Source organism: Trypanosoma cruzi, genomic scaffold (genome assembly GCF_000209065.1).
Source record: "Trypanosoma cruzi strain CL Brener 1047053516697 genomic scaffold, whole genome shotgun sequence".
Classification (NCBI taxonomy): Eukaryota; Euglenozoa; class Kinetoplastea; order Trypanosomatida; family Trypanosomatidae; genus Trypanosoma; species Trypanosoma cruzi.
The window spans coordinates 27,120-42,396 of record NW_001849550.1 but is presented as its reverse complement, the minus strand read 5'-3'; the positions used below and the strand labels follow the sequence as shown (position 1 = coordinate 42,396).

General features: G+C 42.4%; 9 protein-coding genes across 9 annotated transcripts, besides 26 other annotated features; all 9 read left to right on the top strand.

Annotated features, from left to right (window-relative positions):
- Positions 1–2,568: part of a sequence feature (heterozygous, non-Esmeraldo-like haplotype) that runs on past the window's edge.
- On the top strand, positions 244–861 carry Tc00.1047053508153.170 (ubiquinone biosynthesis protein COQ7 homolog, putative; the record flags this gene model as incomplete). The annotated part of the gene is made up of 1 exon (XM_816955.1): positions 244–861. One exon carries the CDS (start codon positions 244–246, stop codon positions 859–861), a length of 618 nt encoding a protein of 205 aa, XP_822048.1.
- Tc00.1047053508153.164 (hypothetical protein, conserved) lies at positions 1,066–1,626 on the top strand (the record flags this gene model as incomplete). The annotated part of the gene is made up of 1 exon (XM_817027.1): positions 1,066–1,626. One exon carries the CDS (start codon positions 1,066–1,068, stop codon positions 1,624–1,626), a length of 561 nt encoding a protein of 186 aa, XP_822120.1.
- Tc00.1047053508153.160 (hypothetical protein, conserved) lies at positions 1,867–2,976 on the top strand (the record flags this gene model as incomplete). The annotated part of the gene is made up of 1 exon (XM_816954.1): positions 1,867–2,976. The coding sequence occupies one exon, from the start codon at positions 1,867–1,869 to the stop codon at positions 2,974–2,976; it is 1,110 nt and encodes a 369-aa protein (XP_822047.1).
- Positions 2,569–4,566: a sequence feature (haploid, Esmeraldo-like haplotype).
- Positions 3,087–3,132: a sequence feature (AT_rich).
- On the top strand, positions 3,222–4,007 carry Tc00.1047053508153.150 (hypothetical protein, conserved; the record flags this gene model as incomplete). Its single annotated transcript, XM_816953.1, has 1 exon — positions 3,222–4,007. The coding sequence occupies one exon, from the start codon at positions 3,222–3,224 to the stop codon at positions 4,005–4,007; it is 786 nt and encodes a 261-aa protein (XP_822046.1).
- Positions 4,397–4,445: a microsatellite.
- Positions 4,445–4,476: a microsatellite.
- Positions 4,527–4,559: a microsatellite.
- Positions 4,567–7,125: a sequence feature (areas merged during assembly that could not be assigned to a particular haplotype. This can correspond to areas where the two haplotypes were merged or to regions with more than two copies in the genome that were merged during assembly.).
- On the top strand, positions 4,593–5,711 carry Tc00.1047053508153.140 (protein kinase, putative; the record flags this gene model as incomplete). The annotated part of the gene is made up of 1 exon (XM_816952.1): positions 4,593–5,711. The coding sequence occupies one exon, from the start codon at positions 4,593–4,595 to the stop codon at positions 5,709–5,711; it is 1,119 nt and encodes a 372-aa protein (XP_822045.1).
- Positions 6,275–6,301: a microsatellite.
- Positions 6,780–6,821: a microsatellite.
- Positions 7,126–7,870: a sequence feature (areas merged during assembly that could not be assigned to a particular haplotype. This can correspond to areas where the two haplotypes were merged or to regions with more than two copies in the genome that were merged during assembly.).
- Positions 7,162–7,186: a sequence feature (AT_rich).
- Tc00.1047053508153.130 (enoyl-CoA hydratase, mitochondrial precursor, putative) lies at positions 7,334–8,137 on the top strand (the record flags this gene model as incomplete). The annotated part of the gene is made up of 1 exon (XM_816951.1): positions 7,334–8,137. One exon carries the CDS (start codon positions 7,334–7,336, stop codon positions 8,135–8,137), a length of 804 nt encoding a protein of 267 aa, XP_822044.1.
- Positions 7,871–8,224: a sequence feature (heterozygous, non-Esmeraldo-like haplotype).
- Positions 8,225–8,333: a sequence feature (A-rich).
- Positions 8,225–8,803: a sequence feature (haploid, non-Esmeraldo-like haplotype).
- On the top strand, positions 8,613–10,799 carry Tc00.1047053508153.120 (ubiquitin hydrolase, putative; the record flags this gene model as incomplete). The annotated part of the gene is made up of 1 exon (XM_816950.1): positions 8,613–10,799. One exon carries the CDS (start codon positions 8,613–8,615, stop codon positions 10,797–10,799), a length of 2,187 nt encoding a protein of 728 aa, XP_822043.1.
- Positions 8,804–10,604: a sequence feature (haploid, Esmeraldo-like haplotype).
- Positions 10,605–11,635: a sequence feature (haploid, non-Esmeraldo-like haplotype).
- Positions 11,334–11,359: a microsatellite.
- Positions 11,519–12,166, top strand: Tc00.1047053508153.110 (uncharacterized protein; the record flags this gene model as incomplete). The annotated part of the gene is made up of 1 exon (XM_816949.1): positions 11,519–12,166. One exon carries the CDS (start codon positions 11,519–11,521, stop codon positions 12,164–12,166), a length of 648 nt encoding a protein of 215 aa, XP_822042.1.
- Positions 11,636–15,277: part of a sequence feature (heterozygous, non-Esmeraldo-like haplotype) that runs on past the window's edge.
- Positions 12,419–12,453: a microsatellite.
- Positions 12,752–12,785: a sequence feature (AT_rich).
- Positions 12,886–12,911: a microsatellite.
- Positions 13,034–13,077: a microsatellite.
- Positions 13,193–13,216: a microsatellite.
- Positions 13,300–13,329: a microsatellite.
- Positions 13,382–13,428: a microsatellite.
- Positions 13,570–13,620: a microsatellite.
- On the top strand, positions 14,022–14,927 carry Tc00.1047053508153.100 (acyltransferase, putative; the record flags this gene model as incomplete). Its single annotated transcript, XM_816948.1, has 1 exon — positions 14,022–14,927. One exon carries the CDS (start codon positions 14,022–14,024, stop codon positions 14,925–14,927), a length of 906 nt encoding a protein of 301 aa, XP_822041.1.

The window sequence follows — 15,277 nt, the reverse complement described above, 5'->3', positions numbered from 1 at the left end:
GGGGCCAGGCCGCGCGTCAGTTTTTTATTGGGGGCGGCTTCTCCCGCTTTTTTCGCGGCTCTTTGCTCCCCCGACCCGCTTTAATTTTCCGTTGCCCGCGTTTGTTTGGTGGTTGCCGCCCCCGTGTCTTTTTTTTTATTGTGCCCTTGGGGCTGTCTCCTTTACTATTATTATTTTTTTTTTTCTTTTGCTGCATTTTTGCGAACGCCTTGAATCAGCAAAGCGTCCATAAACGCGTTCAGAATGATACGGCGGACTTTTCCGCGTATTCTCGGATTGCCGAGTCGCACCTTTGCAAATTCCGCCCGAAAAATTAAGATTGATGAGGTGCTTCGCGTAGATCAGGCGGGGGAAACGGCGGCGGTGCGAATTTGTGGGTATCAGCTTTTGTGGATGTCTCCACTTGATTCGGCAGTTCCCGTGGTTAAAGAAATTTTAAAGGATGAGCTTGTTCACGAGAAGACCATGAATGACCTTGCAAAGAAGCATTCTGTGAGACTTACAGCCCTGGATCCCGTGTTTCATGTAGGCGGCTTTGCTATGGCAACTTTGACTGCCCTGCTCGGCAAAGAGGCAATGATGTGTTGCCATGCCGCGGTTGAAATTACAATTGTAAACCATTATAACGATCAACTTCGTGAACTTGAGGAATTGGAAAATGGAGGGGTAAATTTAAACGATGATGATGCCAAGGCTTTGAAAGAGATCAAAGATATAGTGGCTAAATTTAGGGATGAGGAGGAACATCATCAACGACTTGGCGAGACAAATGGGGCTGCTCAGGCTTTTTGTTACCCTCTTTTATACAATGGAATACGTTTAGCATGTAGGATGGGAGTGAATTTTGCGAAAAAGGTGTAAACGATTTGTTGGATTTTACATTATGAAAGGGAAATTTTAAAAGGGATAAAAGCGCAAAAAGGAAATTGTTTTTGTTGTTGTTTTAACTTATTCTATTTCTGGTACTGATGATAAATATAATACTGCCTGTATGAGCGTTTATTTTCGTTGTCCTTTTTTTTTTTGTGTGTGTGTGTGTGATTATTCTATGTATTGAAGAAGAAAATGAGCACATATCCCCAACATGTGGTTGACGCGGTCGCCAACTGTAACGAGAAGGTGAAGTCTCTGCAAACAGAAACAGAGTCCCAGGCGAATCAGACACGCATTGAATACAGGAAAAAGCTTGAACTCTTATTTGAGCAACGACAGGAGGCTCTTGACAAAATTGAAGGCTTTTGGAGTGGTGTCTTGTCAGCTACTGAAACTCCATTAAGACCATTGTTCAATGGGACTATTGATCCCAAGATTGTCCGTGCAATTACAAATTTTAAGGTGACGACAAGCGTTAAGGATGGTTTTTTATGCCGAAATGTCTCTATCGTTCTTCGTTCCAATATGTTTGCTGAACAGGGAACTATTTATCGTGAGGTGAACACACAGCTAAAAACAATTTCATTGGGGCCTATAAAGTGGAAGTCGGGAACGGAACGCGCACGTCAGGACTCTGTTTTTAGATTTTTTACAGTCGAGTGTAATGATGAGGGTTTTATTGATGAAACTTTGGACGCCTTTGACACAGTTTTTCAAAACCCATTTTTAGCACTTGAATCTACTGAATATTAATAAATAAGTAACGATATATTGAATAACATAAAATATTTGCTAATCGGAACTTGTATGAGTGTAGCACTCGCATAATTCTTTTGGTGGGTAGATTGTCACGTTTTTCTTTATATATTTCTTTTTTTCGGTGGTGAGTTAATTTCTTGTAGTAAGACTCTTATTGTGTTGGTTTAAATTTTTTGTTTTCTTTTATTTCAATTTGTTTTATTATTGGCAGATCATACAACTCTAATTAGTGATATGCAGTCTTTTCGGGCAAACAAACGGGATGTTGAAAACATCTTGCACGATTTTAGTACTTTTCTTCGTCAGTTTCAAGGATCCAATGGTTTGCGATGTTTCCTTGATCAAGGAAAACTTTCACTTTTGTCTGCAATAGGTGAGTTTAAACAAAGCAGTGATGAGATCTATGATAGACGTATGAAAGTACTTTCGCAAACCCGTGTTTCTTTAATGAAACTTTCTGATCATTTTGATGCCGTTGGAAACGCTATTGAAACTCTTTTCGCTCAACTTGATGGCCTATTATCAGAATTGCATAATTTTAAGGAAATTTGTGAAAATCATTTGGAAATGGCAACTGAAACATTTTCTGAGCAGGCCGAATTTATTTCTATTAACTCGCTGAAAGTCAAATTACGTGCTTTGAGCCAAGAATTAACCAGTAGTATTAGGACCAATTGCTGTGGTATTCAGTCTTCTTCTATTGAACAACTTGACAAAGCCTATTTGGATGTAAAATGTGAAGTTTCTAGAACTCAAACAGCCTTTGATGTTTGGAGAAGGGATGCAGAAGTATGTGAATCTAAACTTTTGAAATCTCGTTCTGGTAGTTCTCACGACCAAGTGAGGGAGTTGGAGTTTAAACTCCGTCGGTTGCTAGAACGCTTGCATGAAAGCGGCGATAAATACCACGAGGCTTTACAGGGTAGCATGAACAAGACTTCCTTTCTCTTGGAACAGGTTTCCATGGCGACATGGGCCGCATGTAATGTGTTTTTTTTGCATTTGAGCGTATTTTTCAAAGATGCGATGAATGTATTTGAATTGGTTGCTAGTGCTTTATCCTCAGTAAAAAATAACCGAAGTGTTTCCAGGCGGATAAATCTGGAGAAACAGGCCGCCGCTGCTGCTGCTACTGTTGCCACCGCCTCTTCTTTATGTACCACCACAGCCTTACCGCGTTTAGTCGAGGAGAAAACTGCCCCATCTACGTCACCGACTCATGAACTTGAGTATCTGTTTTCTGCTCAACTAGGTGAGGGCTCTGTATCACACATTAATCTGACTGAAGACGAAATAAATCGAGGAACAAGGGAATTTACTGATATTGACGATATTTTTAAGTAGTTGTGCGTGATTTGTTGTTGTTGTTGTTTTGCTTGGCGTACAAAAACTTTTGGGCCATCTAGTCTCCATAAGCCATGATTACAATCTTATTATAGGCCTTTTTTATATGCAAAATATAAAAAGAAAAAGAAATAATAATAATAAAAAGTTATTTTTCTTCTTCATTTTATTGAATAGCAATTGTCCAGGAAACGGAAGGATTAGAAAATAGACAAAAAAAGAAAGAAAAGACGAGAAGTAGGAATATGCTGAAGGTATGGTTGCGTGAACCGCACCAGAGTGATGATGAGGCAATAAAACTTATGGTTGATGAAGAGGCTGATGTTTCCGACGTGCTTTTGAAGGCTCCAGAACTTCTTCGAGTGCAACAGCTTAAACCTTCAGAGATTCGGGCAGAGTTCGAGGATACTGTACTCTCCAATCGCTTACTTGTCTCAAGTGTTTTTGAGGGAAAAAAAGAGGGTACATTTGTTATCCGACCAAGACCCGGTGTAGTTGTTCCTCCGAATGGCGTGCCGAAGGTTTCCTCTGTTCCAGCAGGACGTGGCGGTGATGGAAAGAATGCGCCTCCCTTGGCTCAAAACAATGTTCATCCACCTCCTTCGTCAAGAAGAAACCAATTTGATAAGAGTCCCAGAGTAAATTCTGAGGAATTTAAAAGGACTGGATCACTTGGTGGAGATCGCAGAAAGCCACCAGTCGCTAGAAGCACAAGCCGGGGACCGACGCCACCCCGAATTGTTGGTGAGGGTACTCCGAGAGATGGAAAGGCAAATTTTGATGTTCATCAAAAGGAAAGAAACATAACAAGTAGGAAATCGACCCCTAACCGAGGTACCTCCGTTTCCAGTTTTGATCGACGACCAGCAGTACGTTCTCGGTATAGGGACCCAAAGAATGTGGCATCTCGTTTTCGTCAAGAGGCAGAGAAAGTGCGGGTGCCCTCCAAGAGAAACCAGGTGGATGCTGTATGTGATAGTTTTAAACCCCAATGGGGGAAAGCCCCTCTGTGCTACCCTGTAACCATCTAAAGCAAGCTCACTGGGAGGCCCAGAAAATAAAAAGCTCTGGAGTGGAACCAAATATACCGGTGGAGAATGACGGCTCTTTGAGCAAAAACGCACAGTTGAGATGCCCCACTCCAAATGAAAATGTATCAGCAGAGTTAAAAATTGACGGTGGCAACAACAATATGAACATGGCCAATAGTGCATCGCTTCCATTACGGGAGGAGTACTAATAGGAGATGTTACATCATGTGTTTTTGAGAAATAAACTTTGTTTTTGTGAATATTGTTGTTTCTGTTGCCGATCCATCTATTATTATTCCTATTTTCTTTCCATGTTTAAAGGTACGTGTCATTATTTCTTGCCGTGAAGGGCAAAGATAAAAAGGTGCTACGGTGGAATCTTGGTTTTAATATATATATATATATATATATATATATATATATATATATATATATATAGAGAGAGAGAGAGAGAGAGAAAGAGAGAGAGGAAAAGACGAAAAAAATTAGCCTTGTAATTTCTTCTTTTCGATTTCCTCCTTTTTTTTTTTTTTTTTTTTTTTTTTTTTTTTTGACTTGTAGTTGTTGTACCTCAGCTTTAAAGAGATGAAAAAGCTAGGGCTTGTTTTAGATGCGGCGGCTGTGGAGAAATCTCAGCGGGACCTCCAGTCCTACCAGATAAAAAACAATAATTCGCTTCAGCTTCGAGCATTTTTGCTGAATGAGTCCGGGATGTTTACTAAAGATGGGAGAAAGTTGCCTGGAAGTGTAACAAAGGAAGTTATTGATGATACCTCCAAGAGGATAATTGGCCGAGGTGCAAGTGGAGCGGTTTACTTTGCAAAACTAAAGGACGGAGGCCCTGTGGCCCTGAAACACATACCTATTACTTCTAAGCCACATCGAGATGAAGTGGACCGAGAGCTGTCATTCTTTAGTTCTCAATCAAATTCTCCTTTTGTAATGAAGAACTTAGGAGCCTTTTGGGATTCCGAGGAAGCTGCCATTGTCATACCCATGGAGTGGATGGCGTACACCCTAAAAGATTTGAGTTGTTTCTGGGAGGGCATAGAAGAAACTATGTTGCGTGACATTTTTTTTCAAGTTGTGTCAGGCCTGGTTTACCTCCATGATACAAAGCGTGTGATTCATAGGGATTTGAAACCGAGCAATCTGCTTATTCGGGATGATGGATATGTCAAAATTGGAGACTTTGGGGTGTCAAAGCTTGTCCACACTCTTGATGTTTCCTCAACCTATGTCGGGACAATGTATTTTATGGCCCCTGAACGACTCGAACAAGGCGCTTACGGATTTAACAGTGATGTGTGGTCCCTTGGGTTAACAGTGTTGTCTACAATAACGGGGAAGAATCCGTGGGCTCCTCCAGAAGAAATGAACATATTTCAGTTGTTAGGTAGAATTGCGGGAGATACGACACCAACATTGCCAGAGAAGCCCGCTTACTCGGAGGAAGCTCGGGACTTTGTGAAGAAATGCTTGGTTCGAGATCCTCAGGAGCGACCGTCCACCGCAGAACTTTTGAAGCATCCATTTTTTAAAGGTTGCACAGAGGCATCCGCTGTAGCTAACGTGAAACAGGGAGTCGATTACATGACGCGCCTAATCAACAGTGACGCGAAGAAAAATGGGCTTTTGAAACGATCTCCAGAAGACGTTACAAAGGAGGTAAATGCCAAACTAGATAGGTTGGGTGATTTGTAGTAGAAGCTCCTTATTTTATTGTCTTTTTTTATTATTGAATTTGCTGAAGTACTCGAGTTAATAAACGCATTCGCATGTTGTTATTGTTGTTCTTCCTGTTTTGTTGTTTGGTGTCATCTGCTTTTTTGTACGTTTTTATTGGTATATATGTCATTAGCCAAATTATTTTGCGTGTTTTTTTGTTTGTTTTTTTCTTGGTTTATGGGCGCAATTATTGTGGAACCGCATACGCCAATTTTTGGACTTCTTTTTACTGTTTTCTTGCGTCCCTTTAATTAAAGGGCTAATTGGGAGGCTGATTGCACGTGTAGTTTGCAACTGTTGATTGCCGTGTGAAGTCACAATTCACTATGATAAAGCAATGAAGGGATCTTTTATGCAGACTGTGAATTGGAAGCAATATGAAAGCGGCTTGGTATGGAGAGTAATAAGGAATTTTCTTGTTCCTTGATCTTTTTGCTGTTGTTGTTTTTCCCCCACGATGATGTAGTTGCACACTCAAGATGCAACTCATAGGCCTACTCAGGGTTCACCGAAGGGTGAACCGGGATAGTAGTCTAATCTTGTTTGTTTGTTTGTTTGTTTTTTTGAGAGAAGGGAAGAGTCATGGATGAATTGATGGGACCTGTTTTTTCAAAGTGCCGTGCAGGTGTTTGACACGATGGCATTGCCAATAGCACGCAGTGCCACTTTTCTGTGTTTTGTTGTTATGCCAAACCAGGGGGCGAAAGGCATTTCTTACGGAGCGCCCCCCTCACTCTATCATTTACTACGACATGTGCCCACCGTCCCACCATCTGAAAAGGAATTTCTTTTGTCTTCCATTTTTTTTTCTCTTCCTGTGTTATTGTTATGATTGTTATTGTTATTTCACTGAGGAAAGGAACGGAATTGATGGAAGGAGCGCTCCCAAAACCATTTGTTTTTTTTGTATGTGTGTGATTTGCGGGCGAAGGCCACAATGGACTCTCCGAAGGCTGTGGTGATCAGTGATCCCAACCGCTGAGGTGGAGATGCCAGTGCCAAGCTCACCACGGGAGCAGCAATATTGCCTGGTGGTTTATGAGGTTTTTTGTTCTTGTTTTTCTTTTTTTTTTTTCTTTTTTTTTTGAGAAGGGTTTTTATGGGTTTTTTTCCAACGGGATGTACGAGTGTCACGTTGTCCTGCGGGTTTGTGTGGACAGCCATTATGTCCCAAAAGAATTCGTTGCATTTGGGCCTTACAGCAGCCTGAACAATGCCTTTTTGTGTGTGTGTGTGTGTGTTCCATGGTTTTTTCATTGTTCGTTTTCTTCTCCGTTTACTCTGCTCCTGCAAATCAGGTGTTTTTTTTTTTCCGACTCCCACCGCTAAATTCACCGCTTGCGTTGTTTGACGGCCAATATTATATAAAGACCCCAAAGGTTTTTGCACGCTGTGCTGAGTGCCAAGGCCGGTTTTTAACTAACTGAATAAAAAATAAAAAATAAAAAAATGCGGCTATTCGACTTGTCAATGAATATAGATATTTATTTTGATACCATTAGTTGTTCTTCCCTTAATTACATTTTATTTTATTTTTTCCTTTCTATCCACTCAGTCTTCATAAGAAAGTCTTCTACACATATATCTACATATACAGTATGCTGCGCAAGAGTCTGTTCCTTCTTAATTCCATGGACCCTATTGTCAAGTACGCCCAAAAGGGTGCTGTGGTGACATTGACGTTAAATCGTCCTAAACAGCTCAATGCCCTGAATGCGGAGTTAACAAATGCACTGGCGGAAAAGCTGCTAAAGTGTGACGCCGATCCATCGGTCTCTGTTTTGATCATCACTGGTGAAGGCCGATCCTTTGTTGCTGGCGCAGACATCAAAGCAATGGCAAACCAAACTTTTGTCGAATTTTACAAACACAACATGCTTCGAGGCCTTGATACGATTGCAGCGGTCCGCAAACCCATTATCGCCGCGGTAAACGGTTTCGCACTCGGTGGCGGCTGTGAGTTGGCGATGTCTTGCGACATTGTTGTTGCCAGCGAAAAGGCCATCTTTGGGCAACCCGAGATCAAAATTGGAACAATTCCGGGCGCGGGTGGGACGCAGCGACTCACACGACTCATTGGTAAGAGCAAAGCAATGGAATGGATTCTTACAGGTGAGCAATACACGGCCGAGGAGGCTGAACGCGCCGGGTTGGTTTCACGCGTCGTTAGGCATGAGGAACTTCTTCCAACGGTCAGTGCAATGGCAGAAAAAATCGCCCTGAACAGCCCATTAGCTGTTTCTTTGGCCAAAGACTGCATCAACAAGGCATTGGAGACAACGCTGGCGCAAGGTATGGCCTATGAGCAGCGCACCTTTCAAGCCACCTTTGCCACGGATGATCAGAAGGAGGGCATGGCTGCGTTTGTGGAGAAGCGCAAGCCGAATTTTAAGAATGCGTGAAACAGACACCAAGTGCCGTGTATACAATAGCGAGTGAAGACGAGGGGAAGTGTTTGGGAGTTGCAAGCGATGCGAATGTAACGTGCCTTTTTCTTTTTTCCTTTTTTTTTCTTTTTGTGTCTCTGAATGGTTTACTTTTTGTTGTTGTTTTAGGGTTATTGTGTTGTTTGTTCTTTTTTTTTTCTTTGTTCCTTCTGTGTGCCGTCAACTTTGTATGCTGAGTGTTGATTGGATGGGTCGTTTTTTAGCGGAAGAAGCAAAGGACGGAGTGGGAAGGTATCCGAGGGGCAACAATCTCTCTGGCTCTGCGTAATATCTTTTATTTTTTTCATTCTTATTTGATATTTTGTTTGTTTGTTTGTGTACATCTCTACACGCACAGTTGAGGAGAATATATATATATATATTTACACACGCGAAATAAATACGAACAAAACGAAAAGACTAACAAGGGATAAAGGAGCACTGTAGTGCAATGAAACCACCTTTTAATATTACCGACGAGGCATGTGCGCATTGCTGGGATGAGTCAGTAATGTTGGTTCCAAACCATCGGTCGGCAGTGCACAAAGAGGAGTGCGCGTACTGCTGTCGAACATGTCGACATGAAATGGGCACGCTAGTTTGTATGTGTTGCCACATGGGACTTTGTGTGGAACACGTGCAGAAGCACACCTTGAATTGCCCCACACACGTCATGTATGTTTGGATTAAAGAACTCCCCGCTAAGGATGAGGATGCAGGAGGGTCGAAGGATGTAAATAAACTTGGGGTCCTAGCACCAAAAGAGTACGAGAACGCCCTATGTTGTGCTGCTTGTGCCAAGTCATTTGTTTCCCCACCAGAGCTAACGATAGATTGTTACCAGTGGATAATCAATGCGACGTCAACAGGAGCACAGGCAGCGATCGAGCCGGAAGGTGTTGCTTCTATGCGTCTGCAGTGTCCTCATCTTGTATGCCTGGAGCAGCTACCAAGTCCTTTTCAAACTGCGCCAACCTCCTCGGATAAATGTGCTCTTGACGGGTGTGAATGCCGGCTTAATAACTGGATGTGCATGACATGTGGGACGATTGGATGTCCGCGTGAGGAGGCGGGGGGTAACGGTCATGCACTGCAACACTACATGCACACAATGCATCCTGTTGTCGTTAAACTTGGCACGGTGACACCTTCAGGTGCCGATTTTTATTGTTATTTGTGTGATGACGAGGTTTCCGATGTGCATTTTGCAAATCATATGCAACATTTTGGTATTGACATTCAAACTGCAAAGAAAACGGCCAAGACACTTGGAGAGATGCAATACGACTACTCCTGTCAATTTGATTTTAAACGTATCACAGAGAATGGGGATTCCCTCGTCCCCGCCTTTGGTCCTGGGAGGACCGGGATGCATAACTTTGGCAATAGCTGTTACATGGCTTCGGTGTTACAGTGTCTCTTTTCCCTGGAACCATTTAAGGAAGCGTTCTACTACAATTGTGAGACCCGACACCAGAACGCGTGCCAAGAGAATCCCTACAAGTGCCACTGCTGCCAGACCGAGCGAGTTGCTAGTGGCCTTCTCTCAGGTGAATTCTCTGTCGAGGGTCAAGAACTAACCAACGGCATTACAGCGAGGGAGTTTAAACGCGTGTTTGCGCAAAAACATCCTGACTTCTCTACCGCAGAGCAGCAGGACGCACAGGAGTACTTTTTGTATTTGGTAGAACAAATGCGGCGCTACGTTAAGCCATCAAATATTGTGGGTGCGAATATTTCACATCCAGTTGACATATTTAAGATGACCGTTGAGCACCGCGTGCAGTGTGGTTCGTGTCACAAGGTGCGCTACACACGTGAGACCGATTGTTGCCTTTCATTGCCAATTCCGTTGGATCCTAATCTAAAGAATTCTGATGGAAATCCAAAACAAACCGAGGAGGAAATTTTTGCCAGCCGTCCTCATATCTCTTTAGACGCGTGCCTCGGGTCACTAATGCAGGCAACGGATATTGACTGCCGTTGCAGCGCCTGCGGGATTCCGGTCACGTACTGCAAAACCACACGACTGAGGACTTTTCCGGATGTTCTCCCCATTTTCCTCCGTCGGGCGCAGTTCGACATGGGAACCATGAGTGTCAAGAAGCTTGATGTGTTTGTGGATGTCCCTTTAGAGCTGGACTTGGAGTTCCTCCGCGGTAAGGGCCTGCAGTCAGACGAAGTTTCGATGCCTGAGGCGCAAGAGGATCTCCCACACAAGCCGACATCCTCTTCAATGAAAACGGTGGATGAAGAGGCCCTTGCCATGTTGTTGAGTATGGGTATTGAAGAGACCGTGGCCAGATACGCGCTATTACAGACGGGCATGAATGCGGAAAGAGCGGTTGACTACGTATTCAGTCACGAGAATATCGCGGAAGAGGCCGGACTCGCTGAAATCTCTGCCACTGCATCCGAGAGCCAGCCGGCGCATGTTTTAGATGGGCCGGCAAAGTATCGACTGCATGCCATGATAAGCCACGTGGGGGCAAGCGCAAAAACGGGGCATTACGTCTGTCATATTTGTGACGCACAGACCGGAAAGTGGTTGTTGTTCAATGATGAAAAGGTCGCCGAATCTCTCAACCCGCCATTCTCTATGGCTTTTCTTTACTTTTATAAGAGAGTGGGAAAGTGACGGTGATGGCCTTTGCAGGAATGGATGAGGTGATGGAGCTCTTATTCCGATCCACACCGCATATTTCTTTCTTTTGGCCTCACTCCTTTTATTCTTACATGTGAGCCTCTGCATCATTGGGATAGGAGAAAGGAAGAAAGAAAAATGGAGACGACAGCGATAGCAAAACTAAATGTATATGAAGTAACCAATAATATCTGAAGGCTGTTGTAAATTAAAAGAAAAGAGGCGTTGATTTTGGCATCTTCTTATTTTTAACTGCGATATTTTGCTTTGTTTAAGATGGTTTGGTCTCCCATTTATGCAGTTTTCTTTTTTCTTCTTTCTTTTAAAATTAGCACCCCCCTATTATTGTGGCTGGGGACGCACATAATTGCTTTTATTTATGTGTCTATTACCAGTTTTTCAATGTGTCTGGTGTGAGGGAGAACCTGCTGAGTGGCGCGGAAACGAAATGATGGCGTGGAAAAGGGTGAATTTTATCTTTGCATTTACTTTTTCTCTTGTGGTGAAAATCTTTCTTGTTGTCTATACGTGTGTGTGTGTGTGTGTGTGTGTGTCTATCTTTTATTTATCCACCCCGCAACTGCACAATTGGTGTGCTTGTCTTTTTAATTTTTATGTAGCTTTTGTACTGGCGATACACAAGAAGCCTGACGGCAGGAACAATTAAAAACGTAAAAAAGAAAAACAGTAAATACGCGCGATAACGGATTCGAATGGCGCTTGCCATGAATGACGCGAAGACATACGTGCTGTACTTCACGGAGGGGGGTCAGCAGATGCTGTTGCCGGTTTGTCCTGGCACGTCGGCAGGCATGCCACCAAGCGCGGCCTCTCAAGGCACACCTTTTGTATGGCTGCCGTTTCAGGATGCCACGGAACTACAGCACCAAAGACCCGCCTTTGTCGCAACAAAAAGTGGTGCTGGTGCACCTCTCATGGCTGTTCCAACAAACTACATTCTTCCATGGGCCCAAGCAAAGCAACCGATTGGAGCCTCATATCTTACCCCCGGGCCGAATGGAAGTGCTGTTCCGGTTGTTCCAATTTCCCCCAATACGAATTTACAAAACGCCCACGAAAACTACCAACATTCATCCGCAGAAAAAGGGGTGAAATCCTTATTCCCTGATGCAAAGAATCCCCGGGGGGCAAGAACTGGGGATGAGGAAAAGAGTGCAAACCGTTTTGAAGAAATACTAAGCGTTCGGAACTTCACCTCTCCCGTTGGATCCGTGCTCGTGCGTGGCCGAAAAATGAGTATGAATGTACCTCCTCTTGCTAAACGTCGTCCACCGCTTTGCCGAAATCCTCCAGGTGCATCTTCATCAGCAGTTAATTCCAACACGCCTATAAACCCATAGTGAGGACATATGATTGCATTATATTTCTAATTTACCGTAACCCTGGTGTCGATTTATTCATAAAAAGAACATTTGTATATAATTCTATTTCTAAATCTACATAAACGTAGAACTAGTTATCTGTATTTTTGCATACATATGTGCGCATATATGAAGATGACGTATTTAAAGCCTTTTTGAATAGAAGAGTTAGGGTACCCGACTTTACGGTTTCTATAAAAAAGTTGGTGTGTTCAACTAGCACAGTCTCTTTATATATATATATATATATATATATATATATATATGAGAACGTGAGAAAAGAGAGAGGATCACTTTAATTATGTCCTCTACCTTTCCGTCCTTTTATTTGATTGAATTTTTCATTGTTGTTTTGCACAGTATGGCTGTCAGACTTTACCGTGCTTCTTTTTTCTTTTGGTTGTTTGTTTTGTATGTGTCAATTGGCACTTTTTTTGTCCCTAAAAAAGCTCGATTTTTTTCCGTTTTGGGAGATGCCATTGACGGATATATGATTGCTGTTTTCTGTTAATTTTATTACCCTTCTGTTATTATTATTATTGGCGTTTATATTGTGATTCAGCGATTAAAAAAAAAAAATAAATAAATAAATAAAAATCACTATCACGTGGGAACAATCCGAAAAGAGGGAGAGGGAGAAATAAATATATTTGCACGAAAAAGAAAACGCATGGAAATTACACAAAAAGTAAGGGATGAAAAAAAAAAAAAAAAGAAGAAAAAATGGGGGACTGTGAAAAACATGTTATGCGCATTTTTTACCTGCACTCAAACGACTTTGGTTAAGCGTGTCCCTCTCCCGGGTGTGTTGTTATATGGAAATTGAGAGTGGTACCGACAAGGAAGAAAAAAAAATAAAATAAAAAAAAAAAAAATTGAAGATAAAATAATGGAGGGGGAAATTTTACGTTGGACAAAATTTGTGAGAAAAGAAAGAGGAAACGAATAAAAAGAGGGAAATATTGTGTTTTTCTATGTAAAAGAAATATATCCATCTATTTTTTATGTGTGTGTGTGTGTGTGTGTGTGCGCGGGAAATGGCAATGAACCGATTAGTTGTTAATAATTGGTCAAGAATATCATTGATTTTTTTTTTTTTTTTTTGTTTTCTCTTGTTGTTGTTGTTGTTTTTCTTGTTGTTGATAGATCCATGCATCTTTGGTTTGTGGGGTCGAATAATTTGGTATCATTATGTTTTTCTTTCTTTTTTTTTTTTTCTTGTTTTTTTGTTTTTTGTTTTTGTTGTTGTTGTTGTTGTTTTGGTTGGGTGAGTAGGGCCTTCTTTTATTTTCTGATTGTTGTTTGTTGTTTGCTTTGTGTTTTTGTTTTCTTCCGTAGTCACAGAGAGCAACCGTATCGCTTACAAGTCGAGGTTGTCTCCCTTTTTTTTTTTTTTTTTTTGCGTTTTTTGTTTTGTTTTTGTTTTTTTTTTTATCCGAGAGTGGAAACGTGTGCGCACCTGCAGGGCTTGGAAAACACCCAGCCCCTTCCTAACGGTTGGAGGGCGTATCGGGCCTCACGTCGAAGAAAAAAAAAAAAAAAAAAGACGCAAACGGATACATTGACCGTTAGTTTTCTGATCTGTTTGTTGCGGTGAATGAGGGTTAACGAAGAACTGAAGTCTTCAATGATATGGTGACTCTTTAGTGCGTGTCCATGTGACCCTATTTTCCGTCATTATTATTATTATTTTCTTCTTCTTCTACTGCGTATTTGCACGCTTCTTTTTTTTTTCTCACCCTTTTTTCTTTCTTTTTTAATTTTCCTTTATGCGTGTTTGAAGGATTGGTCGGTTATTTTCACATAAGCACACCAGAGCGCACTTGCCCAGGGAATGATGTTGTTTTTGTTTCTCTTTATCATCTTTATGTGGCTTTTGTACACACGTCGTTGCCCAGTTATGGTCGCACGGCTGTGGTTCTCTCTGTGTCTTGTCCTACTTGCGGTGATGTGCTTTGCGCTCTGCACTCCTCTCCGCATTCTCGCCAGTAAAAAAATTATTAACAAACGCCGCAGTGAGAGAATGTCGTGCAGAATCACCGGGGCTCTGCTCGGCAAGGCGCTTTGGTGGTTATCTCCGCACATTCACGTGAGGTTTCTTGAGGGATCATTGGATTGGCGTGCCATTGAAAACAGAGGTGTCGTATGTGCATGTCACACTTCTTTCTTTGACACACTTCTTTTTCTCTGGCTATGCCCTTTGAGTTTTGTGTCCAACTGCAAGGCGTTTGCGAAAAAGGCGCTGTGGAGGATGCCAATCATGGGGGAAGTTATTCGTGCGTGCGGTCACCTACCTGTGTACTTTAACTCGACGGATGTAAATTCCTTCTCTGTGGACAGGGAAAAGCAGGCAGTGGTAATGACGGAGGCGGAAGGGTTTGTGGATGGAGGCGGCGTGATCTGTTTCTTCCCAGAGGGTGTCCTCAATCGCACGCCAGAAACACTCAAAGACTTCCGTATAGGCACCTTTAATATTCTCATGAAGCACAAGCTGCCCATACACTATGTGGTGTACTATGGCTCTCATGAGGTGTGGGACCCGGTGATGAAAGGAATCCCGGGCTTCCCTGCCGACGTGCACTTCTTCATTGGGAATTATGAATATGACGCGGGTGCAACCGGCGCGGATGTAGCCAAAGGTGTGAGAGAAGCGATGCAAAAACAACTGGATAGGATGTTGGCGAAGCGCAAAAAAGAGCAATACGTGGCACCAATCAGTAAATACCTTGCTGCGCACTAGGGTTTCGTCAGAAGCAAACGGTATCGTGGAGATTGAGAAGGACTTTTTTTTCTTCAAATTTATGTTGAATTTTCGCGTACGTGGGTGTATAGGCGACGGGGTCGTGAGGCATTTGTCTTCCTCCATCAGGTATGTGGAGGGTAAATGATTTTTTTGTTTTAAAGGTTTTTTTTTTGTGTGTGTGTGTGTCTGTCTGTTACTTATTTATTTAATCTTTCTGATAAGAGTGCTGAAATTGTGCAAACTCTCTTGGCTGAGTGGCACTGCCGTTTTGTTCGTTGCTTTTGTTTTCCGAATTGACGCGCGCCAACTTTTCTGTTGGTGTCTCCTTATTTGTGTTTGGACGGCGC